The sequence below is a fragment of the Bombus vancouverensis genome, chromosome 5, assembly GCF_051014615.1.
Source record: "Bombus vancouverensis nearcticus chromosome 5, iyBomVanc1_principal, whole genome shotgun sequence".
Taxonomy (NCBI): Eukaryota; Metazoa; Arthropoda; class Insecta; order Hymenoptera; family Apidae; genus Bombus; species Bombus vancouverensis.
Window position 1 is genome coordinate 13,683,120 of NC_134915.1, and position 27,272 is coordinate 13,710,391.

At 39.9% G+C, this 27,272-nt stretch overlaps 1 protein-coding gene across 1 annotated transcript in view; it reads left to right on the forward strand.

Moving 5' to 3' along the window:
- The first annotated feature begins 1,264 nt into the window (after positions 1 to 1,264).
- Positions 1,265 to 27,272, forward strand: part of Cph (BCL11 transcription factor chronophage) — a 48,616-nt gene continuing 22,608 nt past the window's right edge. The window contains exon 1 of the mRNA XM_033332834.2: positions 1,265 to 3,129. Coding sequence (XP_033188725.1) covers positions 3,093 to 3,129 — 37 coding nt within the window. The 5' untranslated portion in view covers positions 1,265 to 3,092. The remainder of the gene's footprint in view (positions 3,130 to 27,272) is intronic.

The following is a 27,272-nucleotide window of genomic DNA, read 5'->3' on the forward strand; positions in this document are numbered from 1 at the left end:
GCACATGTTCGTTTGTCGCAACAGGACGACATAAATCATGGTATAATGATGGTGAACGATTCTAAGATAAATATAAAAAATAGTATTTGCAACATCTCTACATTTTTGTATTTTTTAATTTATGGAGTTGACCAATGGGGTTTGTGAAACGCTCAAACACGAGTTTCTCAGAGACCAAATCGATCAACTACAATTTTGTAAATTTTAAAATTTCATTGTGACAGATATACTGAGAATTTTGAGGACTATGAAAGAAGCGCGCGTTTAGCTTCAAAACCAAATAAAAGATAATTTAATATGGGATTTGTTGCCAATGTACTGAATTTTCGAACTGCTTCTCTATAAGTTATTTTTATGTTCGTGTAGATTTTTACGAGGGTTGTTACATTGCATGTTCAAATGTTCTCAATCCCTCAAAATGCCAGTACGACTGTGTTCACACATCCACGGTAACCATAGTTTAGCGGCTAGGGAAAAAACGTCTGAAATTAATTGAAAAGGCAGGTTGCAATAACGAAGCAGCTGCATTTGACTGTAAATCGTGTTAATAACTAATAACCAACTCGAGGTCGATTACAATTAAACGGTACTAAAACAATGAAAATCTAGAAAAACGAGCTAATCACGTTTATTGTCCATGATCTTCATATTAAAAGCACGTCCTTATTGCTGCAAACCCTCCAACTTGCCTTTGCAATTTTCACCTCAAACCAAACTTCCGATAGAAAGGGCCAATGAAAGCAAAGGAATCTTCGCTGGCAACATATTGTTGACGGTATATCGTAACATAAATGTTAACCCGGTTCCCGTATATTTTTGGCAAATACGTATGTCAAATCAAATAAACCGGAGAACGTCGATCCACGTGTTCTGTCGTCAACGTTTAAAAAATTTAAAACATCGATACACATCTTCCGTCAATAATGTATTTTAAGAATCAACGTTCCAATGGGCAAAAAAACAAAGAAAGAAAGTCAACCCTGCGAAACGATGCGTATCCGCGCGATCCCGCGTCCCGTCGCGAGACTGTCGAGTCGGGTCGCGCGCGAGTCAGTCGTCTCGATCGGGACAGAGACGAACGATTTCGAGGCGGACACGGGGAACGGCAGCTTGGAGAAGGAGCGGCGCGTAGCGGACAGAGACGAGGCTATGGTACGCGCACGAGTATACACACCAGTCTAGTCCGCGCGCGTGTAACTTGCACGCTTGCGAGAGAAGGGAGAGCACACGAGAGAGAGTGTACAGAGTGGAGAGAGAACAGATGCCGGTCGCCAGACAGAGAGAGTGATCGGGCGAGCGAGAGCCTCGTGCACGGCCAGTGAGGAACGACAAAGAGGGGGAGCCGTGTTACCCCCACCACGGGGGTGAAAACTACCCCGAGAGCGCGTGGGGTGTCCGGTCTCGGCGCCGAGGCGAACCGAGCGCGTCCGAAGTGAGCACAGTGCCCGAGACATCAGGTCCCGCACGGCACGACTAGGCGCACCGTCCGGCACAGTCCACTCAGAGATACGACCCATGCTGGACCATCGTCGCTCTGGTCCACGCCGGCATCAGGCATTCGACATCCGCGCGTCAGCCCACACGCCGAGACAACCTCGTCGGCAAGAACCTCGCCGAGAACGTCCAAAAGTACGCCGACCAGAAGGACACGCGTTTGACAAACCGTCCAGAAAGGAATAGCACGTTGTTGTTCGTCTTGTACATGTTTCAAACCGGAAGGACGTGAGACCAGCAACAGCAGAGTGTTTTGTATTACGATCTTCGTGATAGTTACAGGAAGATGTTACCGAAGCCGATGAAAATTCAGTTGAAATACGCGTGTGTCGTCTGGCGCGCTTTTTAGAGCCCATTGTAAGAATAAGAAAGAAGAGACCGAGAAGGAGGAGGACCAATGTGTGTGAAGCGTGTTACGTCAGTCGAAGGAGCGACAGTTACGTTGATCTTAAGGCGCACTTGTTTTGTTTGTTTCATATCGGTTTTGCTTCTGATTGTTCCGATACTCTTATAATATTTCGGTGAGAGGAAAGGTGAAGAGGAAAAGAGAGGTGAATGACAACAGAAGAAGGATGGGATTGTTGGTATAATTAGTGATAGCGTGTGACTATTGGACAACGCGCGACGGGCCACAGCTGGCCGCGACACTGTTGCGGTGACTCTGTTTACCAGAGATATAACTTCCACGAGGTGAAATTCCTGCGACGGTGCCGGTTTTCTGGGAAAAATTTGGCTGACTGGATTCCACAGTGAATCGCGACGGTGCCGGTGAAGCACCTGTGCGCGACAGAAAGTCTCCAAGTTTTTGCTTCTGTTTTCCCCGAAGTGTCGATCGCGATTAAACACTTTGGTTCGTGCTCTGTTCGTTCCACGTCTGTGTGATCGCATATATGTGCGCCGCGACGTGTGTCGTTTCTCGCGAACGCGCCGCGCTGAACGCCAGCCGAGGAACACGATGAGGACGAACATTAGTTGACGAAGAAGTGCGTCCCGGCCGACTGTCAGTTCCGTCGTCGTCGCGGCCAGGTGCACCAGACGATCGGACGGTAAATAGAACAGAAAATCTTCAACGAGAATATATTCGAGATAATCGAGAATAAATTCAACGGAGAGGAAAAGAGAAAAAAAAGAAAGAGTGATTCAAAAGGGGGGTTTATCGCGAGGGTCGATCGACGAGGATCGAAAGACTCGAGGAACAGAGGAAGGAAGTGAAAAGTTGTTCAAGGTGGAAACAGGTGAAACGTCGGATGGACTCGTTTCAACGAAGCAACACCGCGGGGCGGAGGTGAGGGGGAGGAGGACAGAAGGTGTTGACGAATTTACTTTGATTCTGCTCGAAGGAACCGTCTTCATTCCAGCGTAGTCCTCACCTCCCCCTTTTCTTCAACAACTCACCGTTAGAAAAAAAAAATACCAAGCAAATTTGAAAATAAGAAGTGTGTCGAAGATTCGTTGGAATCGCGTAGAATATCGACCAAGACGATCGAAGGACGAGCATTTCGATCGCGGAACTACCTTCCGTCCTGGACGTTCGAAGGAAACCCGTTGATCGGAGGCATAAATCGTGCGACGCGCCACGAAAATCGACGAACGTCACCATGAGGATCAAAATGCCCGCGGTCAGGATCGCGCAAGGTGAGTAGATTTGAAATAAAATGACAAAATTCAATTTGTATTTAGAAAGCCGAGACTCATCAGCGTCCGTCGCTTGATCAGAAACCGTAATTGTTTCCATTTCGAGCGTGTTATTATTTTTGGATTTTGCGCGGCGCGACGAAGACACGCGCCTGAACTTGAAAGCCTGGAGTGAAGTTTTCCTCGTTGCCACGAACCTTCTTCGCTCCTTGATGCTCCGTTTCCAGCTTTATTTGGAAGTTTCGTTTAAGAAAGATTTGTAGTTTTGTAAACGGAGAGTTCAATATGGTTTGGATTCGTGAGATTCGTTTTAATCTTTGATCACAGGAGAGTATTTGGGGTTTCCGATAATTTGCGATTTGTCTGTGTCGCGTTTGTAAAATTTCCTTTAATTTGTAATAATAGAAGAATGATCGGTTTTCCAATGATTCGTGATTCCTCTAATTAAGAGTTTTAAATAGTTTCATTTGTGAGATTCGTTCTAATTTCTAATTGCAGAGTGTTTGAAGTTTCTGGCGATTTTCGGTGTCGATCTCGTAATCTTATAAACCGGAGATACTCTTTTTGTCGTCTGTTTAGCGTTCGATATGTGTATAGCTGGTTCGCTTCTGAAAATTTGTGAATATAACCTGTCTTTGCGAATTACAAGAAATTGACGTTTCTTTAATTTGGCGAAAACATGCACCGAAATATGCAAAATGTATCTATTCGGCAAAAGTAAATCAAAACTTTAGTTATTTTGTATTTAACGTATTTAACTTTATTCTTCGTGTTTTATATTTGGCAAGTAGAAAAGGGTAATGCAGTGTATGAAAGTTTAAGTTCTCTAACATTGTTCGATCTTATACAATTTTGCAAATCTTTAAGCGTAAAGTAATTTAGAATAAACCGTAGCGTTTAAGTTTCCTTTTATATTCTGTCTTTTTTCTTATTATAGAATTACATTCAAAGCTACGTATTATGAAATCTATCTTAAGGTTCCTCGGAGCCTCATTATCAATTTTAAATGATAATATTGACGAAACAGTCGAACAATTTCTGAACTGATTTATAGAACTATTGAATGATCGCTCGGCTGTTCATTCCACCTTACAGTAAATTGAAAAAGAAATTTAAAAGCGATCTTGTCATCGTCACAACCGCTTGCCGACAAATCCTCGGTTTGTAGGACTCAATGTAACCAAACGTGTTCGAAATCCTGCCGACCGAGAGGTCATAAATCGTTCTCGATCGTGTAACTCGAATCCGCTGTCCTAATTCTTAGCGATAACCTTAACCCAAACACTTGAATCGATCCACACTTCTCCAATCTTGAATTCACCAAATAATTCCAATTTCATCTTTCTGCTAGGGACACGATCTTTACAAACATTTCCTAAACTCAAAGTCATGAAATTATTCGAATCTCATCCAATTTGCTTCCTCGTCTCTCTCTGGTGGAAGGGCAACCTGTCGCCTCTCGTAGCAAGGGCAAACTAAAAGCAGCTGCGAGAAGAGGAGAGAAAAAAGAAGCAACGGGGGATGAAAAAGGAAGAAGAATCGGTGGCGGTCGCGTGGCCACGGTTAAGAAAAATAAAAGGCGCGCGGCGTGGACGTCTAGAAAGATGCGAGAGAGAGAGAGAGGGAGCGAGAGACGTTACGAAGAAACGTGACGAAAGAAGGAGAAAGGGAAGGGAAGGAATGAATGAATGGAGAGAAGATCGGGCGGGGGTGGTGGCGGGAAAAGCGGGGTAGCAGGCCAACGTCTTCGGAGAACTCGTCGCCGGTTGAATTTTTAATTAGTCCCCGACACCCCCACCCTCGTAAGTTTCAAGGGTGGAAAAAGAAGAGCTGCAGAGAAAGAGAGGAGAAGAAGGAGTCGGCCAAGGCGGAGGTGGAGAAAGAACAAGTCGAGGGGGTGGGATGGATAAGGAGGGGCGGCATTGTCATGCGCGCGTTTTTCACAGACTTTTCCACCCCCGTCACTGCCGGCACCCCCGTTGGTAACGCACCCTACCCCGCGTCGCCTCGAACCGGCTCTCTGCACCCCCTCGCCCCCACGGAGAGAGCAGCAGCAGCGGCGGCGGTGGCGGCGGCGGCGGCTCCGTTTTCTTAATTACAACTGCGATATTCTTTAGTTCGCGCGATGACGCCGCCGCGAAAAGATACCGGAATATTTCTCCACTGATTAACCCCGCGGCTCCATCTTATGAAATCGTTCGTTCCACCTTATAAAGTATCGATCGATCGAGTATCTAATTCGATCGGTCAGTCAGGATCGTCACGATAGACGACGGATGGCTGGACATGGACACCTGCCGCCGTGTGTTTTATTCATTTGTATTATAGGTAGAATCGTGGTTTAGTTGTTTGATACTGTTGAAAATGTTAAGTTCTCGAGGGGAGGAAGAATGTCGGCGTGATTGGTGCCTTCATCGGTGACCTGGGCTTCTGTCAGTGTCGAAAAGTGGTCGCTACGTATACATATGCGCGTGAGAGGTGGAGCGAGGATGGCTCGCAAGTCAGCTACGTACGCATGTCTGGAATGTATGGAATCGGAATTGTGAAATAGCTGCACGAGGATGACAAGCTTTCGATCAGTTCTCAGCTATGTTTTTATTCGAGAAATGAATCCGCTATATCTTTTATGCGAGATACGAGTTTGCCGAAGGTGACGATAACGTGTGTGGTCGATCGTGGACACGCACGCGTCGCGTGATGCCGATTCCGAGGAAATTCGCGAATTGGCCGACACGATTTCGGCATCGCGTGCGTTTGAAGAGGTGAGTCCGATCGATTAGACCTCGAAATAATTTTCTTTCGTGACAGTTTGCTTGGTCGAAATGTCAAAATTTCTCTGATCGCTTTCCATTGCGATAATTTCTGTTCTATTTCGTCTCAACGCGTCACTCGACTTTTCTTTTAATTTCTTCCTTGATTTTGTGAATTCGCGTTATTGAAATTTAAGATCGAACGATGTTAGAGTTCTCGATTTGACGATCGCGAGGTCAACCTTTAAATTTCTGTTTGCAAATGCGGATTATCCTGTCGGCGCTTGAATCTACGACTCCTGTTTACATCGCGATTATCCGCCTTCCAACTTGTCCTACATACGAGTAATCAAGTAAATAGATCACGCGATCGCCCAGCCCTCGATCAGTAAACATCTTGTACAATTATTTTGCAATTTACCACAGCGGCTTCGATAATTTTGTATTTTACGAATCTTGACAAATAAATTTTCGGTTATTTTCACTCTGCTACAGGTTTTCATGAATGTTTTCTTGTTTTAAGAAAGCATTAAAGCATAGGGATTGAAATAAGAAATCACACGCCTGAAGAACGATTTTATCATATTTTCCTTGAAGGAAATTTATTAGTAGGAAAATATTATTAAGGAAGAACGTAGCGAGATTAAAGTACGCGTATTTTTCTTGATGCGAAGAAGAGAAAAATGCTGAGAATTTTCTGTCTTAACTCTGCTGTAATTCTTCCAATTTTATGCCTCGGTTCTATTTTTATTTCGATAAGTAAGAAGCCTCTTAATATTTTAACAAGAAAGAAGTAATCTCTCATCGACTGACAATTCTTTTATGCTTTGCTAAATCTTCAGATACTTGTTAACATTACAAAAATACATTCTAACTTCAAATTCGGACTGATTTTTTTTCTCTTCCCTTTTTTTAAATAAAAGAACCTTCACAGTTACTCATTTGCGGCCCAGCTATAGTCTGAGTCAATTAAAACTATGATTCCTTAAAAAGTTTCTTTCTCGAGCGTCAATATGATTTATGCTTATGCGGTATGATTTATGCTTGAAATGAATAATTGCGCAACTATCGGTACCCGACGCGACGAGTGGAAATTTTCGAACAGGAGCGACCGTGCGGAATTGTCAGCTGCGATCACGAGAACGGAAATCGTTTTTCGAAATCGCTGGTCGTTTTCTCTCTTTCTTCTTTCTTCGAACAAATTTCTTCACAGGTCGGCGATCAACGATTAAAGTGAACGCGATGGCGCGACCCGTTATCGGAATAAGCAAATTCCCAATTAAGATAGGAATCGTATATCGAGCGTTGTACGGGACCGTGACGCTTCTGTTCGAAGAACAGGAGCACAGGCAGCTGTTGTTTGAATACAAAACAACGTCGAATCGAGCGAAATATCGGCGACAGTCAGGGGAAAATCGTGTAACGAACGAATCGCCAGCATTGCCAGTAAATTATCACTTCCCTGTGGACTGTATCGCCTTACGTGTGCAGGTAGCCGATAAAAAAAAGAAAGGAAAAGGTTGTCAATGTTTTAGATATTCGTTTTATTATTTTCTGATAACGTAACTTCTTAGTTTGTACATGACGGGGTAAATGGTTTCTTTGATAAGGAATATATTAGGCAGAAGTTTAAAAATAATCGATGCGAGAGCAGAGATGTTAAGAAGAATTAATTTTTGACAATATAACTTTACACGTAGAATTGGAAGTAGATTTCGTAGGGTCAATGCATTTAATAGGAAAATTAATACCACAATTGAATAGGAAAACTTTCGGTTCTATTTTGCTCGCATCTGGTTTCTTGATACAGATCATATAAATGATTATATTCACAAGTTAAATTTTTGAATAAAGTTTCCTATATATAAGCTAAACGAGTGGAAGTTGAGATTGTTCCAACTAATCTCCTAATCATCTCTAAGTTATGATCTCAACAAATATATTCAATAATCCCGTATGTACTTACAACGCAACTTGCTTGTTAACAAACCTGCACAAACAGTAACGAGCTACGCTCTAACACATAACGCTTAATGAATCTAGCGTTCTTAGATGACAACATTAAATGTCTCTCTAGTTCGCTCATCTTAAAACCTGTGATATTAGTATTATATTATACAAATATTATATTTTCTCCAGAAACCGATCAACGAACAATGAAGTTGCAAATAAATAAAGAAATTAATGGAATAGTCAACTAATAAACAAATTTATGATTTAACCTTGCAACAATTTTCGAAATTCCTTTAATTCAATCTCGTATCCGATCATTAATTCATCAATCCTGTTAAATCCATTCGCATTAAAGTTTAGAAAAAACCCTGACTATGAAGAAAATTAATATTTCTCGTATGAAATTAAAAGGAGCACAGAGTCTTCCCTTATTTTTCTCAAAGTTGAGAAATGTTTTAACGAATGGCAGGCGCAACGAGATTGTAAACAATTCGAAAACTGTATCAGCATTGAAACTAAGACCATGGATGTGGTCACTTTTACAATTTGCTTACTTTCTTGTCGCCATTTTGCACTTTTAGTTTTCAGATTTTTATGCTCAATGACTTTTTATCGCTACGTTACTAAGAATATGAAAGTATAGACTAATTAGTTAGATACAAAAATGATATTAAATTTCTGACCATTGGGGCACACGTATGTGCCCATAAAATACATTCATATCTTACCGTCATGAGTATACGAAAGAAATCCATTCAGCGCGGCGAGCAAAAGCTGATCACGACGCAGGTAGGAAATGACGTTTCGCTCGGCGAAAGCAATTTTATCAGTAGTTGGAAAGCGTGACTCGCTAATTGACGCAATTACGCCCGCATAGCAGGACACCTCCTCGGTGCGCGGCGTCCTGCGAAGCTGGGGCGTCGTTTCAGTTTGATATCGGGCCCGAAGCACTCTCGAGGATGTTATTTAGCAAACAAAGTGAGTTTTACGCGCCCCTGTCGGCACGTGCACGGCATATGCGGCGTTTTCTATGCCGAGCGCGTTAAATATTGTCTTTGATGCAACCCGTCGGAAGCTCTTCTCCTTCTCTTTCTTCGATCTTCTTCCTTCAACATCGCTTCTTCCACCTATCCTTCTCCAACACTAGAAATCAACCAATCTAATCTGCTGCTTTCTCCTTCTTTCTTCTTCTAACAACTGCCTCGAGCCCCGACAAAAAACTACTTTGATTTGATTTCTCAGATTAACCTTTCGTGCTTTGGGCGCGTGGCGAACCCTTTCCCTCATCGAGACTCTCCTAGCGTTTCTCTTCTTCACGTTCCCTCTTTGTCGTTCTACGAACCGCTATCTACTCACCGGGCCCCAGCACGTGGCCAGGTAAGAAGTCTCTCGCGCGGTCGTGCAGCCAGGGACCACGCGGAACCCGACTTTTGATCCCAGAAGCACGCGAGCTACGCAAAAAGTCTCTGTAACACGAGTCTCGCTAATGGCGATATCTTTTATGGACCGTGAGGAAAAGTTGTCGCGCGCTATCCCGCTCCAGCTGCGAGAAGAGAGTTCGTTTCTCGTGCAAGTTTCAGACGAGAATTTTAAATCTGTTAAGTGGAGAGGATAAGTTAACCTGTCACAAGAATTTTCAATTTTTATTATACACCAGCTACAAGAAGTATTTGCACATAGTCTTTTTTCCAATGAAGAGTTCTTCTCTTAGCTTCCACGTTCCGTTTCCACAGTGTCAAATTTTTCTCATCGTACGAAAGTAACCGACAAACGATGTGAAACTTAATTTAACGATATTTAAACTTAATTAATTAGTATATAAATGCTATAACAAATGCGAATAACAAATAGCGACGGTTGACAGTAAATCAAGATTTTTAGACGCTTCTACGGATAAATGTAATATAGTAGCTTTTTGTTAATTGTTGAGGGATTTTTTCATATATTTTAATTGATGGAATATTTATGGGGGAATCGATCAGAGACGCGGGTGGAATAGATGGCGCCACCTGACGCTGTCCGATGTCGCATTGACGTCCGCTACTAGATAGCAAAGGTTCTCGTTGTCAATGAGTTCTCGTCGTTACACGGAAAGTTTTAATCCTAGGGTAATCGTCGAGAGGGACTATGGTCTGGTTAACTGTTAACTTGGTTCCTCCAGGAAAGATCCTCGAATTGGAATCGAGGACGTGAATGGGATGGTTACGTATCTTTATTGGACAAGGTGCAAGTATGCTTTGTTATCTCTGAATTATTAACTCTTTATGTCTTGAGAATACCGGTTTCTTTACCCTTTAGACACGAAGACTGCAGAAATACTTCAACAATATTCTTCCCAAATTTTATCTATAATAATTTATTCGAGGCATATTTAAAGTTCGTTAAGGGAAAACTCTGTTGTACAAGTTTGTCACGATCAAATTATTTCACATAATTTAACAGAAAGAAACGTGAAAGAATGGGACAAATAACGTCACAGCCACTTAAGCGATCAGAAACTTCCAGTAGGTATCTGATGTCTTCTGAAAACGTTCAACTGATAAGATAACAGCTCAGAACATTAACGTCCCGCGGTTACTCTTACTTCTAAATACTCTTAACAGTAACTGCAAATAGCACGATTGTTTAACCACTGCTCACGATTTTTGTACATCCTGAAGACAATCCTGTGAAACTACTTCGAGGAGTATGTAATTGAAGAGACGAACGCAACGAAAAGACGTGACAAGTCTATCCATGTTGATTTTCATATTTTGATGGCCAACTTAATGGCTAAAAGGAAGTAATTTAATGCATTTGCATAATTGGTACGAAGACTTGTTAAATCCCAAAATACAAGTCTTTTAGAAACATCTGATAAATCCACGAACGTAACAAACCAATAGCACAATGTTATATAACTTTTAATATTTTTCAACATATTCAAGAAAGTGGGAAACAGATATACGTACATATATTTAATTGCAAAATCAAAACAAAGAAGGCATATGATATGCCTTCTTTGATATGCCTAATGATAGTACAAAATTGTATGGATAACATATCGATGAAGAAATTGTCTCTCCATTAAACTTGAAGAATGTCACTTACTATGTTTTTCTCCCGTAATTTTTAATCACATCGACTACGAGAAAGAAATGGCCACTAAAAGAAGTAAGAAATTAATTAACCATCCTTTCCTTAAATCCTTGTCCTCCTGAAGCAGGACAGAACGACGCCGATACCGCTTCTCGCTATCTTTCCCGAAACGTGGCTGTATATCGTCCGTCCAATCTGCCGTTCGGCAATTTCGGCTGAAATACGATGTCGTCGGGTTCGTTCGCGAAGCTCGACGACCTGGGTTATTGGCCTCCCCGCCTCTGGATCCCTCAAAACGGGGTTAAGACCGCGAAGCCGTGTACAGATCGCCTCGCGTCCTCGTCGCTCTGATCGAGTCTGAATTATCGATCGATTTTTCAGAGTGGAGTTTCGAGAAAGAAGTGTTTGAGGAAATATTGATAGATGACTGGGTCGGTCGTGTAGATTGGAAAGTTTATTGGATGTATGATTTTTATTTGATGAGTTTCGAGCAACGTGTGTCTTCGTTTTATTTTGACACGAAGTAGAATGGCAATTTGGAGAGTCGGTGGCGTTGTGTACATGGATGTTTGATGCGTTGTCAAATAGTTTTCGTGCAATAATGAAGAACACAGATGTTGTTTAAAAGAAGTGAAAAGTACAGTTAGTAAGTAGCAAAGAACGGTTATAGAGTTAGTAGTAACAGAAGTAAACTTAAATAGCCAGAGTTCCCTTGCACGATAATTTACTAGCTAATGATATAACTAACAACTTATTAATTTACAAATTTCTTAATTTATATGTTATGTAAGTTATTCTTTTGTAATATCATAAATTTTTGTCAAGTAGGATAACGAAATAACATTTTACTTACGAAAGTGACTTGTAAAATTTGACATTTCTTTATTAGGGAATTTCTCATTATTTAAGTGTATTTATTTGTACAAGTAACTTCCTAAATCAATCTCATTTCCCTTCCAAAGAAAACGTACATCTCACAACAACAAATCACAATACATTACACTGTACCTAAACATCCTATACACGGGAATCCGAGGTATCCAGCTCGACTTTCAACCAATAATGGACTTACAAGCACTTAGAAATAGGCTTTTTCAAAACCTGCTTACTTCTCGAAGAAATCACCCTGTTATTTGTCCCCTCAGTACACATCAGTAAAAAAGAGAAGGGAGAATCCAGGGAAGAATAAGACAGTCTGACCCATGGAACACGGAGATGTCCGAGTGGAGCATAATGGCGAGGTGCCCAAAGAAAATTTATGTTGTTTGCGGTGTCGGTTTCCTGCTCCATTGTCCGGCATTGTCCGAGTCCCTCCTTCCAAGGTGCGAACACCTTTCAGGGCGATAATCCACTCGTATTATTACATGCTTTGTCGGCCAGTTCACTTGTCCAAAAGGGGGAAAGATCGCCTACCTGACCAAGGGTCACTTCGAAGCGCCTTTCCTAGTAAGGTGCGTTTCACCCCTCGTGGACCATCCTGGACCGTGTCATCTTAATTGTCAGGGAGCAACGAAGGTCAATCTGTCTTCATACGATCAAAACGCAACCTTCCAATTCATGGGTACAACGTCGACAGATATTAAAGATCAAGTAGTTTTGTTTTTTCCTATACTTGACCTTGTGGAAGAGAAGATTGAGCGGTGATGGGCTTGATTGACTAATCACGCGTGTCCTCGAGATAATTACTTTCATGTTTAGAAAGTGTTTCTCGGGATCAGCTTTCCTCCAGGAATTTTCTCGCCAATGAATCAACTATCCATCAGCTTGTAACCGACAATCACGATGATGTCCATCCATTATGCGAATCGAATGCTTTGAAGTGAGAGAAATAAGGAGCCAGGTTTTTGATCAGGATTTGGATCACCTAATCAGGCGGCGTTAAAGTCCAGTTATTTCCGCGGCGATTTTCTGTTTTCCCCAGTGTCGGTCACCCGTTATAGTCCAATATCCCAGAAGAACGCACGCGTATGTAAACCACGTGGCGCGTACACACGCTGACTGGGCCTTTCTATAAATAGGAACGCCAAGTTCAGGGGAACAGAGTGGAGTCTCGTTTTTAGATTTTCCGCCGGTTATGACTCGAATTGTCAGAAGGTTGGAACGTCGCGAGTCAGTTACTCGTTTCGAGACTTGGACATAACTTGACTGCCGCTTTACTGAAAGCCTGACAGCGTGTGATTAAATAGACAACAATGAGAGCTGTGTTAGGCCTGGTGCAGACGAGGGATCGATCTCACGTGACAATTTACAAAGTAGGTTTATGTAATATTTCTAACAGCTGGATCGTACGATCAGACGCATTGCGTCATTAGAGATATAAAGTCATTGAATCATACAGTATCATTTAGTGGGTATATATGAAATCGTTACGATGTATACACAGTGCAATGCATATTTTGATTCGACAGGTAGACGATAAAATGAATTCTTTTAAAAGTTTTAATCAATTATTGATAATTATTTTTAAATTCTATATATTATTGATAGAAATAATTAATAGTCTTCATAAAGCATAAGATAAAGTTCATTTGCAAATTACTGTTTTATTGGTGAGTGGAACAGTTCGAGCTAGGATATTTAATGTTCGAATATTTGATTCTATTTTATATTTTGTACTTTACGTATAGAAACATTTGTTGAAACGCTTATGAGAATGCGAATATCTGCGCGGTGTAGGGCAGTTATTTCAAGTAGATTGAAAATAAATCTATTAATGCTTTGTTTCCAAAATAAGTCTATTGTTATAAATAGGCCTGTCGAGGTAATAAGTTTTCCTATTTCGGGGAGACTACATTACTCTAGGATATCAATATATGTCGAATGTTCAACGTGGATGTTGAAGATCACGATAGACACACGTTTCAACCCTTATCGAGTGACTAATAAATATTTTACTCGGGAAACTAACGGTTTCCGATTTAAACGTTTATTCTTAGCTATTGATATGTAATGGCTGTAAACATCCTGGCTATTATATACTTATTATGCGACTCTATAATCATTATTTGATATCTTTATAATACACAACTTTTCCTCAAAATATATTTAATTATAATTCCGTTTCTTTTATTTAAAAATAATTTGGAAACTAATTTAGTTTCTAAAAATAGTAATTATATTCTTCACTGACAATTTATCGTGAATTTCCTCAGGAAATTTTTCTGCTCACTCAAAGTGTCGCAGGATTTAATTAACATGTCGCATACTTCATAAGATAGTGATATGTAGAGAACTATAATAGTGTGCTAAAATAAAAGAGTCATCGAATAAAGATATTCTTTTCTATATTCTTGAACAAAGCAAATATCAGAGAAAATAAAATTATTTCTTTTCTTCTTCATTATGTCTTTCTCCAAAAATGGACCGTGTTGAAACACGTAAACTCGTCTATTCAACCCATTAACTGTACAAAAAAACGTCTAAACTGAATTCTGATGAAACACTTAACGATCGCCCATCCGCTTACGCAAATCTTACCTCCCGATTTCACGTCCTTCGTCGCGCGTCCACCGGAAGAGGAAACGGCGATTCGAGACGCGGTTTTCGGCTGGATAGCAGGATATTTGCTTCAACGAAACACGACTGACCGTAAAGGAATTTTCTATAAAAACTGGACGTTCTTATATTCGTAGAATGAGTAATACGCCTTTTGTTTCTTGGAATTCATTGTATTATTGAGAAAGTTGATGCAGATTGTGTTTGAATATCTTGAAAGCATATATTTTGTATATAATACAGTTTGGAAAGTTACATTTTGGATGTAATAGAATTTAAAAAATTATATTTTGGACACAATATAAGTACATAAACATTTCAGAAAATCAAATTTTTACGTACCTTTTGGAAAGAGTTGCATCATAATTAGTTAATTTTTCTGAAATTTATAATATTTGAAGGATAAAGTGAATTTTTAATATTCAATATTTTTGGTATTTGTAGAAAGTGAAAGAAAAAAAATACTACGGGAATAGTAAACGGAGTAGATACGTGATATTTACGAAGAAAGTATTTTATCTGATTGAACTGTTTGCAAATAGTTCAGAGACCAGAGACGAAAACTTCAATTTTAAAGGTCAAGAACGCCCTGGAAGGCGCTGAAAGATCTCTGCGATCAATTTTATTACGAAGCACGGAGCATTAATCCTATTACGTTCTTTGAATTATCTTCGTCCAGATCATATCCTCGTCATTATGATCATGACCGTGTTTCTTTACGTTAAAAACATTCTTAAGCTGAAGAAAAATGATAAAAATATCGTTGTATTGCTGTAGGTAATTTCTCGTTTCAACTTTACAACAAACCTTTTTTTACAAAACATTAAAAATCTTTTTGTAACAATTGACTGCAAGTTAAAGAATTTCGAAAGAAGAATAAAGCTCAGACATAAAAACTCAATGTTCCGTAGCAGAGTTAGAAAACGACAAAACGAAACGTCCCTTTAGAATGGAACAACACGAGCTAAAGAACCAGACATTGGAAGTCATGTCCGGCCATTGCATCGGCCGATCCGGAAGTCGAATAAGAAGACGAGGAACGGTCGGCCGGTATCCGCCAGTGGCGTGGCCGTTTTCGCGTGCTGCTTTCCAATTGGCCGGCCACGACAAAATTGCTCAGCGGGATGGTTTTTTTCTCGCGAAAAAATCGAACCCGCTGTTCGAACCGGTAGAGTGGGATCGGGTTCGAGATAATTCATCGACCGCCGCTGGGCTGGACCAATTGCGTGGTCGATCCGCGGGGGGTTAGAGACTGGATCTGATGATGTAGAGAAAAAAAGAAATCTGGGGTCAGGTTTTTTGTATCACAGGCGAGTTCAACTCTGGCCTCGCTGTTGCGCGCTGTTCTGACTACCAAGCGTATTTCTAATTCTAAAGTATCAGAATTTCTCTATCCTAACGTTTCTCTTCAGTATACTTTTGTTATACCTTGATCTTTGTGCGAGCAACCATTTTTGATATTTTCTATAATATTTTGCTACGCGTTCTTTTGTATTTCTTTTACTAATTCCTTTATTTACTTTTCTACTATATTTTTTAAAAATATCACAAACACCATCGCGATTAACCACTCCTTGATTATCTTTACAAAATTTATGGAAAAATTTGAAATACTATGGAAGAGCTATATCGTGGCTGTGTACACAAGGGTTAAATATAAAATTTATAGAGAAAATTACTTCACTCTTTATAAAAATCCAAAAACAACGAACAATTTTCTACCGTTGTTTGTATATACGCATATATTCAAACTCGAAAAATTCGAAAGTTATAATTTACAAATTACAAATTGGTTAAAAAATCTCGTGTTCAAAGTTTGATCTGTACTTTTGTACATCATTGTATAACTTTATCTCGAAAAACCCTTACAAGAATCTCATTTACTATTTTACACCCCCAAAAGCACCAGGGGATTCGTAAACAGTTAACAACCAGAAAGCGTTACATGCACATACACTCACGTACGCGTACTCGCGTTAGAAATGTAGTACCTGATAACATTTTGGGAAACTCGGGTTGCCACCAGTTCGAATTCGGCGAACAACAGGACAACGAGGCCCGGAAACGTAACATTTCGCACGCTCACCAAAACCAACGATCCAGCTTCGCTGGTTAATTCTCGCTCGAGAAAATTCGCCTCGCGCGATCGTTAATTATTTCGCGTGACATGCTTCGGCACTTGCCGCGTCCGCGCGTTGTCAAAAGTTTGCATTCGGATGTTTTGCGGCACACGCCCGGCGAGTTTCGCGGGAGGGACGTTTTGAATAATGTAACAACGAAACCTCCGCGGCGCCCGGACCGCCTCCTCTTTCCTCTCTTTACCACAGAACTTTCTAATTAACCGACGCTGGCCCCGCGGAGCGTCGAGAGAGCCGGAGAAACCCGGGGAAACACCGGAGAACGAAGAAAGAGAACCGACCAGAGCCCAGGAAAGAAAGGGACAGCGAAATCAGTCACGATACCGGACGATACAAAAGGCCTATCCGTGGTATTTCGTCGCGTTGGCGATCTCCTCGTTTCGCGTTTCTCACCGTTTGTTCCCAACTGATCGTCACGTCGGGCAAACCAGTTGCTACTACCCCTGGCAATAAGTCTTCAGCCAAATGTAATGTGCTGTACGTAGCACATAGTTTACGTAGTAATTTTAATCGGAAGAAATAGTAATTTGCAATAGTAAATTTTAAATAATGATTCTTAAGCGAAGAAAATCGAGTTGGGCAGAAATTTCGTTTTACCGTTTATTGAGTAATCTCGTAATCGCTTTTTCGTTAATTCGAGCGATATTTACAGATTTTTGGCGTTAATACACCGTACTAATACGAGTGATGTTATATCCTGGTGTACAGAATAGACGCGGTAAAGCATTTTAATTGAAAACTAATTTTTAGATTATCTTTGATTTGTTAAAAAACTCTTTTCATTTACAGTCTGTTTTCGCGTCTTGTAAATGAGAATGTAGGATACATATGTAAATATATAAGACAGGCGAGAAAAATGTAAATTGTTTTACTATAAATTAAATATAAAATAAAAAAGATAGTCGAGACTCTTGTCGTGTTATCTACCCATTAGAAAATAGTAAACAAAGAAAATGATGTTTAAAAAACACTTAAAACTCTAAAATTCTAAAAGAGAGATTTATAAGCTACAATCTGTAATATTTCAACTGACCAATACTACAATATATATGTTGATTAATTATCGCGTAAAAGACTTTGGGTGTAATAAAAATGTTAGAAAATTTCTGAGCTCGTTACTTCTATTCACTAAAAAGAGCTGACAATCGTACATCACGTTTCGACTGTTCGGTATCGTTTCCCTTTTTCCACCTGTAATAACGCGATCCGTTTTTGTTCCTCGGTTGCCTGTAAAAATACGATACAAAGGGGTGGTAACGACTGTAAACGCTTTTTATGCAAACGTTGCACAAAGCTCGTTCCTCTGAAAGCTGTTTCTTGCATAGCACGTTTTTCCCTTGTTTCTAGCCTGGTAATTGCACTCTCGAGCCACCGTGTCGAAACGAGACGAGAAGCCATCGATTCTCACACGAAAGGTGAAAACTTGGCGGTAAAGGGCACGCATGGGCGAATTCAGAGATTCCATGGGAGAGAAGAAACGTGACAGAATGCTGGGATATATTCCATGTTTAGGAATATGTCTAGTGTATTCTGATCTCTATACGACGATAGAAAATACGTCGAATTAAAATTATTCGAAACTTTCAATATTTTTCATTTTTCAACAACAAAATAACGAACGAGCTATTATATATCGATCCTTGCATAAATGATCCATCTAAAATTAATTGCATACATTCAGAATGAATTAAACATTTAAAAACTTAGATCTGACTTATGAAATGATTTACAGTAAGCGTATTAAATAATACAGCTAATATGAATATCATCGTAAAATATCTAATATAAATATCATACAGAACTTAATAATACAAATATTAAAATTGATTAAAACGATTGAAACATTGAACACATACGTTCTCTATAGTTCAATGTTTAATCGTTTCCTAATAATTTCTCAGGTTCACCCTTTTCCTCTAAATGTCCTAATATTCATAAAGAAGAGCTAGCGAAGAGTTAAGAAGAATACATGATTCTCCGCGCACATCGTAATGATCTAAAAAGCCAAGTATAATTTGCTTTAAGAAAAAGAAAAATATCTGACACACTGTGTCAGTGAATATAACATATGACAGTTATAAAAATGGAACTTCTGCATATGGTCCTAATCCGATGGCTTCAGTTCGCCCTACTCGAAAGACCAGCTGGACCATGGATAACTGTACTCACATGATTTATTTTGACGAAAAAATGAGGAAAGGGGTTTTTCTTGAAAGAAGGAGGCCGATTGAAAAGGGGACGGGTGTACAGGTCAGCTCTCTAGGACCTGTTTGGCCGTTTCTCAATGGACAATGTCCTGCTGGCCAGGCGTACAAAAGACCCCCGGGATCTGGAGATCCTCCCACGATACGCATGTGGAGCGACGATACAGAGAGAAGGATCTAACCCGGTGCGTGAGTGGGAAACCGGGCGAGAAAGAGAAAGATACGCCGCGGTGTACCCATTCACAGTCCGTGAGAACCAGATTTCATATTTCTCATAACCGCCTGGCCGACCGCGGGACAGAGAGCGGCTCGCAGTTTTCTAGCTGTTTCTCTGTATATTTTCTGTGAATCTAGCGTATGTTGTTCCCAAACTGGTCAACCCGTTTTCACGGATTTCGTACTGTCTAAAATTTCTGAAACACGACGTGTCTTTTCTCCTCTCGCTTATGCGCGCGTCCTTGGTCGGGTCCACCTTGCTTAGAACGCGATTCCTCAGTCGTGAGAAGAATAAGAACCCTACCTCCCGTTTGTGCGTATATCTGATCGTCGGCCAGAAGGAAAAGCGGTTCCGTGACACGTGAGAAACGCCGCGTTTCCGGAGGACTCGTTCGAGCTTTCGAGCCGATGCCCTGAGATTAGATAGCGTGCCAAGCAGAGGACAATGCAGACGTTGACGATAAGAGACGGTGAACCTGCGTGGGTGGACCGAGATGGAAAGTTTCGCCAGGATACTGTGCACTTTGGATTCCTGATCCAGAGATAATGCGTTTGCCGTTTTGAAATTTCGAATATAGAATAGAATGTTGATTAATTGAATCTTGTTTGAGGGTAACGCCGATTTTTTGGATATTGATTATTTAAACACGGAAGGAGATATGCATCGTTTAGCGAGTCGTATTGCAAAACTACTATAGGTACGACTATTACGCGATCATATTATGCGGGTATTATGCATATGAAATATAAGGTCATCTTATCCTCTCATCAATTTATTTCATATTTGATGAAGATGTAAGTTCTCCAAATGTTATGTTAATATTGAAAGTTCGATATTTTTGAATATTTCTAACATGTATATATAATATGAAAATTGGATATTTTTAAAACTGAAGAAAATATGATACGATGTGACTAGACAACTTGATCTACTTCACAAAAAACTGTGACTGTTTTCCTTAAATCCCAATTTCTTGGTATTCAAACATACGAACACTCGAAAATCGCTTCAAGCACGAACCTACACCATAACATTGAATTCCTCCCACTTCCTGTGTCCCGTGATACGATAGATCCTCTGCTACACCTATGACCCCGTTTCCATTCGAAAACAAGTGGCCGTTACGTTCGCTCCCGTTTCCAACGATTTCGAGTATCCCAAAGAAAAACCGGAGCCTTAAAAGGGAAAACGATCATCGAGTAAGATATAAAAAGAAAAGCCTCCTTCCATAAAAATAGGCGGGTCGAAGGTACACAAAACGAGATTTCGAATATAGTCTTCGACGCGCATGATCCGCAAACCAGGTCCAATTTTTTCTTCTATCTCCATGGGCCAGCGTTTTTTTCCCATCATCATCTGGTCCACGTACGTAAGGGAAAGGGTCTTCCACATGGAAGAACGAAAAAAACACGTATGGCACCGCCATTTTGTGTCCTTTGTGGGGTAAGTTCGTTTCGATGCCAGGTCCAGGGTTAAAAACTCTTCACCCCTAGAAGAAAGTCGAAAGGACGAAGGGGTTTCCGGGTGTGGAGAAAGGAAAAGGGGAGACAACAGAGAGAGAGAGAAAAGGAGGAATAGTGGGGGTTCCGTATAAAAATTGCCCCCACCATCGGAGATCGCGTTGGTAGGTCCTTTCTATTCTTTTGATATCCTGTCGTCGGGGCCCTTGGCCAGCCCTGTGCCCTGCCAAATTCTCCAGTCAGCATCCGAGCATGCGAGAAATCAGATCTTCGAACGCGATTCGTTTCTTAATTATTTAATTGGTTGCAGTAAAATTGAGGATGAGTTGGTTCATTGATCGTTACCGAGTTTACGAGTGAGTTACTGATTAAGTGGACGATGATTCGGGAATTGGTACGCTGCACCATGGAAACTATCGCCATGGACCGACGCGTAATGGCGCATAAAGGTAAACAAACCTTAACTTGCAAGGAGAAATTGTTCTGGTTTTCTGAGGGAAAATTTTGTTACTTGAAAGGATGCAATTTGAGATTGGATTTCATTTGCAAGCGTCTTTATTGTGAAGGTTGGTTCAAAATTGGAGGTTGAATATAACTTGCATTAAAATTGAATACACGTTGTATGTTTGATGAGCGAAGGCTTAGGATCGTTTGGCTGATTTACAAATGTTTCGATACAGATTGTTAACCGTGAAATTATGGGTTTATGATTTAGATAACAACGTTGATAATGAAAGTAAAGAGGATCTTGTTGAATAAATTGTACAGGTATTTTGATTCGTAGGATATTGTACGTAAATTCCAGTGGTTAATTAGACTCTGTAATAAGACATGATTGATAAATAATCATGACTGTATTGGTAAAATTTGAAAAGAATCTAAAAGTGTAGATCGAATTCAGAATGTTTCACATAACACGCATAATATATTCGTAAAAGGTATCTACAAATTCGACTACTTTCGTGAACCTTCCCCAACCTCTCGTTCAAAATTCTCTATTTTTAATCTGCTCAACTGTAGTTTCTCATTATCCACGACCAATTCGAAACACGGTTGTTCGACTTTTCCCCCAGCCACGGTTTTCCACTACGTTGTGTCGGGATACAAACGACGTCGACACAACACATGAAGAAATAGAGCTATATACGCGAGGATATCCCGAGGCGGTTTCCTTGTTAGGACATCCGTCCTGTCAAAACGTCCACAGGACACATCGAAGCAATTGAATTACGATCATCCCTAGGGCGAGCTCCGACCGTAACCAATAATTCCATTATCCATTAGTATTGGGTCGCGGCAATTTCCTTCGACGACCGAGGTAACGGACGCGCGTACGTGTGCAGCTAGGATCCATCGGGAAACGCGAAATATACAGACGGATCAAGAAACCGATGGATTCCTGGCACACGTCGCCAGGAATATCGAGCCACGCACGGAACGACGCGAGGCATAGCTGATAATGGAACCGCGTCCCGATGAAATCGACGTCGTTCCGAGATGCTCCAACCTGCAGCCGTCTGGTTCTTGAAATTCGGTGACGACGGAATTAGTTTTGGAAAGTCTCGATGAGAGAGTGGAGAGAGTCTCGGTGGAGTGGAGGTCAGTCGCGATGACTGCTGGTTTTTAATTGGCCACGTGGTGTTTTTTGAAGGTTCTGTTGATATTTCAATGAATTGTGGATTTTTGGATTAGTATTTAGTCAAGTGTATGTCTATTGTGTATACATTGGGAATAAATTGGGTGTAAGTATTATTAATGTCGTATTATTGACGTTGAAACGACTGGTTTTGAAGATTTGGAGGATTTTAGATTAGTATTTATTTAGAATGCTACTACATCAGAAATTTATTTTTACTATTGGAATTAGAAGAATAGCAAGGACAACTTTTTGAACGTTTTGTTTTGTCGACAAGTTTGGTAATGTTGATATTAAGATTTTGAACATTTTTATTAAATTTATAGTTGATCGCGTTTAATCACATTTTCATAGTTATTGAGTTAGGTTGGAGGATGTTCAATTAAATGTTGGTTATATGCGAATAAGTTTGTAAGTTCCATGAGTGCTATCTCTTATATGTACTTGTATCGTACTTATATCAACATCTGTTTTATTGATTGAAGATTGAATCAATAGTTTATGTTCTTACGTGGGACGTCGTTCGTTTTTGGTTTCTTGAAAGTGTAATACGGAGATAATTGAACTGGTGTAGTAATTCTTTATGAAATTAAACCTGCAGGAAATTGCTCATAAAGGAACGTCGCTCGATAGTTACGAATAGATATGTTCGAAGATAGTTAAGGGCAGTTTTGACTGTGTTGGTACCTGTGATTGGGTTTTGAATTAGAAATTTCTTAATGTTTTATGAAGAACGATCTTGTGTCTACTTGATTATATGACTGTAATACGAGCAATACTTTCAAATCTGAAAAGAACTTAAAACTTCTAAAATTTTCTGCGTCTATTTATGAAGCTCATTGGAAAATGCTGTCTAATTAAAATGTCTATTAAATTTCTTCCACGTCTTGTTTCATTTATCGAGATCGATTTTGAAAAGTGCGAATGAAGAGAACTTATAATATTATCAGAATAAAAGAAAATGTTCCAAGAATCAAGAAATGAACGTTTGAATCAATCTGATAATTAAAACTAACATTAATGTTAATCGGTCAATGCCAAACAATTAACAGTTCAAAAAATAGCGAAATTTAATATCACTCGGGCATTATTATTTATCTGAAATTCACTTAAAATTCAACTATCAGCGAACTTAAAAGCTAGAGATTTGATCGAGCGACTAACTTTTCGAGAAGGAAAAAGATTATTCGAAGGAAACGATTCAGAATTTAATATCGGAGATCGTCGTGACTAATCGACGCGTGGAGTCGATTCCCTTGGTTGAGCGTTTCATCTAACTCGAACGGCAAACGAAAGAAAATTAATGTGAAGGACTAATAAGCTCCAGGACGTTTCCTGCAGCGATTCCCATACGCATTTGCCCCTCCATTCGTCGATGGAAATTACGAAGTCTCTTCGCAATAAGGGAGACACGCGGTACAGTGATCGAGGCATTACGGATGTATGGACCAATTTGTAAGCAATCCAACTTACATTCGCGGGGCAATATTGCATTTTTATGTTATCTTTTCCTAGCTATTCGCGGCATCCTTTTATTGGTGGATGTTACTTTTACTCTTGTGGCCGGTAAGCTTGCTTTCTGTTAGCGTATTTATGTCAGCCATCGGGAAGAATCGAATCGAATCGAGAATCAGGAACTTAAACAAAAGCTTTTCTCTATATTGGAGGCAAAATAACTTTCGAATCGATAAGAACTGAAATAAGTCTATTCCATCTGGACATCTTTTTAATTCGTGAATTTATACATATTTTAAAAGAAAGTGTAAGAACTTCTTTCCAGGAATTTTTAAAATTTAGGATTGATAACTGCAATAGATTTGGAATAATGAATCTAGCTAATTACCGGCATGAGAATTAGTTTTACATAACGAAACATATTATATTTTGAAGAACTTGTGTGTAGTTAAAGTTTTATTTAAAAACGCATTTAATTTGGTATGTCTGCAATAGAAAGTTATCAAAGCTCAAAGAGTTGGCAAATTGAGCGATAAATTAAATCGTATATCCGAGTTAACAGATAAATGTTATTTGTTAACAAGACGATCGAAATATTTTCACGCCAACAATTTATACGAAAGATATTGTATAAAGATTTTGTCATAATTAAGAGAAATGAAATACAGGAAACACGATGTTTTAATAAATTCTATATAACATCGAGGATTACTCGACCGAGATTCTTATTAAATGTAGCAAACAAAGTTAATTCAACGTTTACATTGCTTTTATCGTTTACGGTAACTTTAAACGTTATCCGTTTTAATAAATTCCGCTGAAGATCAGGAAACATTCAGACTATATTTTTATTAAGCTACCCACAAAATCAATTTAAACTCTTTTCCTTCCCTTACAATCTTACGGAAAAGAGAAATCACCTACTTCCATCCGCTAACCAAACTTTCATCTCCCATCCGCCAATCTTACCATCTCGAAACCTAATTTTACGCTTATCAAGCTCCGAACAATTTTTTAAAAATCTAAATGTGATTTTGTATCTTTTTGGTGGAAATACTTGATAACTCCCACGATACAGTACATTTCGTCTCACTATATATATATATTAAATAATATAACAAAATATGTCTATGTTGATTCAATGATTTATACATATGAAACGTATACAAATTGAAAGAAGAATCGAAATTTTTACAAGAGAGGAAGTAGAGTGCTGTTCCTTACTATGATATCTCTTTATATTAGCGATAAAATATACATATACACGTCGAGTTGTACTTTGCATATATATGAATTGAAGGACGATGCGTCAACCATTCTGACTCCATCTTTTCACACCACATTCTCCAAACATCCCTTATGTTAGTAATATACGTATGTATATGTACACTTTACTCCTAAAATTTGTTTAAACGATCACACTAGTTTAGTACTTAGAAAATTTCATTTTAATTTCTACTTGATATTATTCTTTAAGAGAAAGATCAGCCTGGTCATTTTCAGCCATTGAGCAATCAATCAGCAAAAATTATCATCTGCACTAACAAGAACAATTACTCACCAATCTTTTCGCTTTTAATTAAACATAAGTATTACTCCGTGTTTTATTTAAAACAATAATCACTATTCATCGATACTTAAAAAGGAAAGTTTACTAGAAAGAAATTCTAGAAATAGGAAACTGCGATATCTCTAGTGTTTATATATCCTCAACAGGACTCTTCTTTATCTCCTCCATAAATTCTTCAAAATCTCAAGTACTTCACTCATTCGCGTAATTTCTCATTCTTTATTTCCGTGGGTCGTGACGCCAAATGAATAAATACACAACGACAACGTATGTACGTCATACGTATCGTACGCTGTATCTCTTGGACCGGTTTAGCGGACAGGTTAGAAGGGTGACGCGTGCGTGTATGCACGAAGGGAGATTCACCAGAGAATGACGGAGCGGACACGTGTCGTCCAAGTCCTCCTTCGCGATCACCTTCGTCGGAACGCCACAGAGGGGTAGGTAACATAACCACGAGTCTCTTCGTCTCTTTTCCTCTTCAACCATGAGTTTACCCGTCGGCCGCAGCTCCCGAGCTTCGGTCCAACATCTGCCCCCGAAAAAACAAAAGCCTATTGTCGTTAACGACCGGTCGCGCGTCTCTTGTTTCTAAGCGAGCGCTTTTCAATCGTAGGCGAATAACGGACCCAGAACCGAGTCCATTCAAGGCCCCGTTTTCTCTATGTCCCGTTTCTCTTCTTCTGTCTCTGTGTTCTCTGCCTTCGATCCTAGACCTCTCTCAGCCCTCCTCGTCCTGCTCGCGAAGTTTCTTTTAAGATTCTCTCTCTTTCTGTCTCTCTTCGTTGAATCGTGTTTGCTTCTTCAGCATGTTCACCGTTGAACATTTTTTTCATCCCGATACATAATAATCGCTGCGTCGAAGTGTATATGGTGTATCTTTTTAAGTGGATGGTTAGTTTTGTTGGTTCTAAGGTCGCGTCTTTTTGCTGGGGATGTTGAAGGAATGGTTAAAATATTGTATCCTCGCAGGAAGTGTGCGAGTATAGATTCAGTTATGTTGGTTAAGATTTGGATATAGTTGTTGGCAACAGATATGGATTCTTCCGGTTATAGGGGTGTTGAAAACGTTCCTCTTCAGAGAAAAGGCTCGATAGTGATGCTGCACAAGATATGATAAGACCTAGAAGTAAATTTACTTGTTCGAATTCTGACGTTGTTTTCCCTTGTTCTCTTCGTGAGTAATAATTCATCTGTTTATATCCTTTATCGATTACAGTAAGTAGAAATTAGTGTTTTCGAGGGTGAATTAATTAAAGCCAGGCAAGAATAATGAAATCGTGAAATGAAAATTATAAGAAACGATCTGAACAAGTACAATTTCATTATTAAGTAAGTATTGCAATATTTAAAACACAGATCGATATACGAGTACTTCCATCAGGACCAACAATGCCACTAAGTACGAAGTTACATGATGTCTAAATGATTAATGAGCGCCGTGTGATAAATTTTGATCAAAATATTGCAAAAGTGGTACAAATCCACCGCTGAAACCTTTCCATGCAACTGCCTAACAATCCCACTCAAACGAAAGGTGATGTTACATACGCAGGGTCATCCGATCTGCGTTTGCGCGCTGGCCAGTGGTCAATCAGAGCTCCGCCCCGAAAGAATCGAACGGTGTCCGCGCACCTACGAAAACGGGCAAAAGGAATAGCCACAGGCTATCCAAATATGGACCTTCATCCCTACCATAAAAAGAAGTCCGCTAAGAAGCTCCTCCGAAATATTTGTACAACACAGCCAAATCAAACTATATGTTATAATGTTTTCTGTATTAAAACACCTATTACATCTGAAGAAAGAGTAGAAGAACAAATGGGCAGAAAGACAATGATACAGGGTTTTCTTATTTTTACGCCGTACTGGCAGCCCCATTCGGATGGATATGGATACTTGACTCCGACGAGGGAGAGATCGATGCATGAAACTCCTGCCAATCTCTATGTTAATGGAGCGCGGCATAAGCAGTGGGCAAGGGGAAGAGCCGCGAGGAATGCTGCCAGGAGGTCTGCTGGAGGACACTTAAAAGTGAATTGTTACGTCTGCGGCTGACCCCGGGACCTTAGCCCCTCGAACCACGGTGAATTATAAGACTCGCACAGAAGGAAATTAGATCTCTATATCAGCGGCGCGCGTTTTCCTTCAGCTAACCAAATTTCAACCCTCAACCCCTTGCATGAA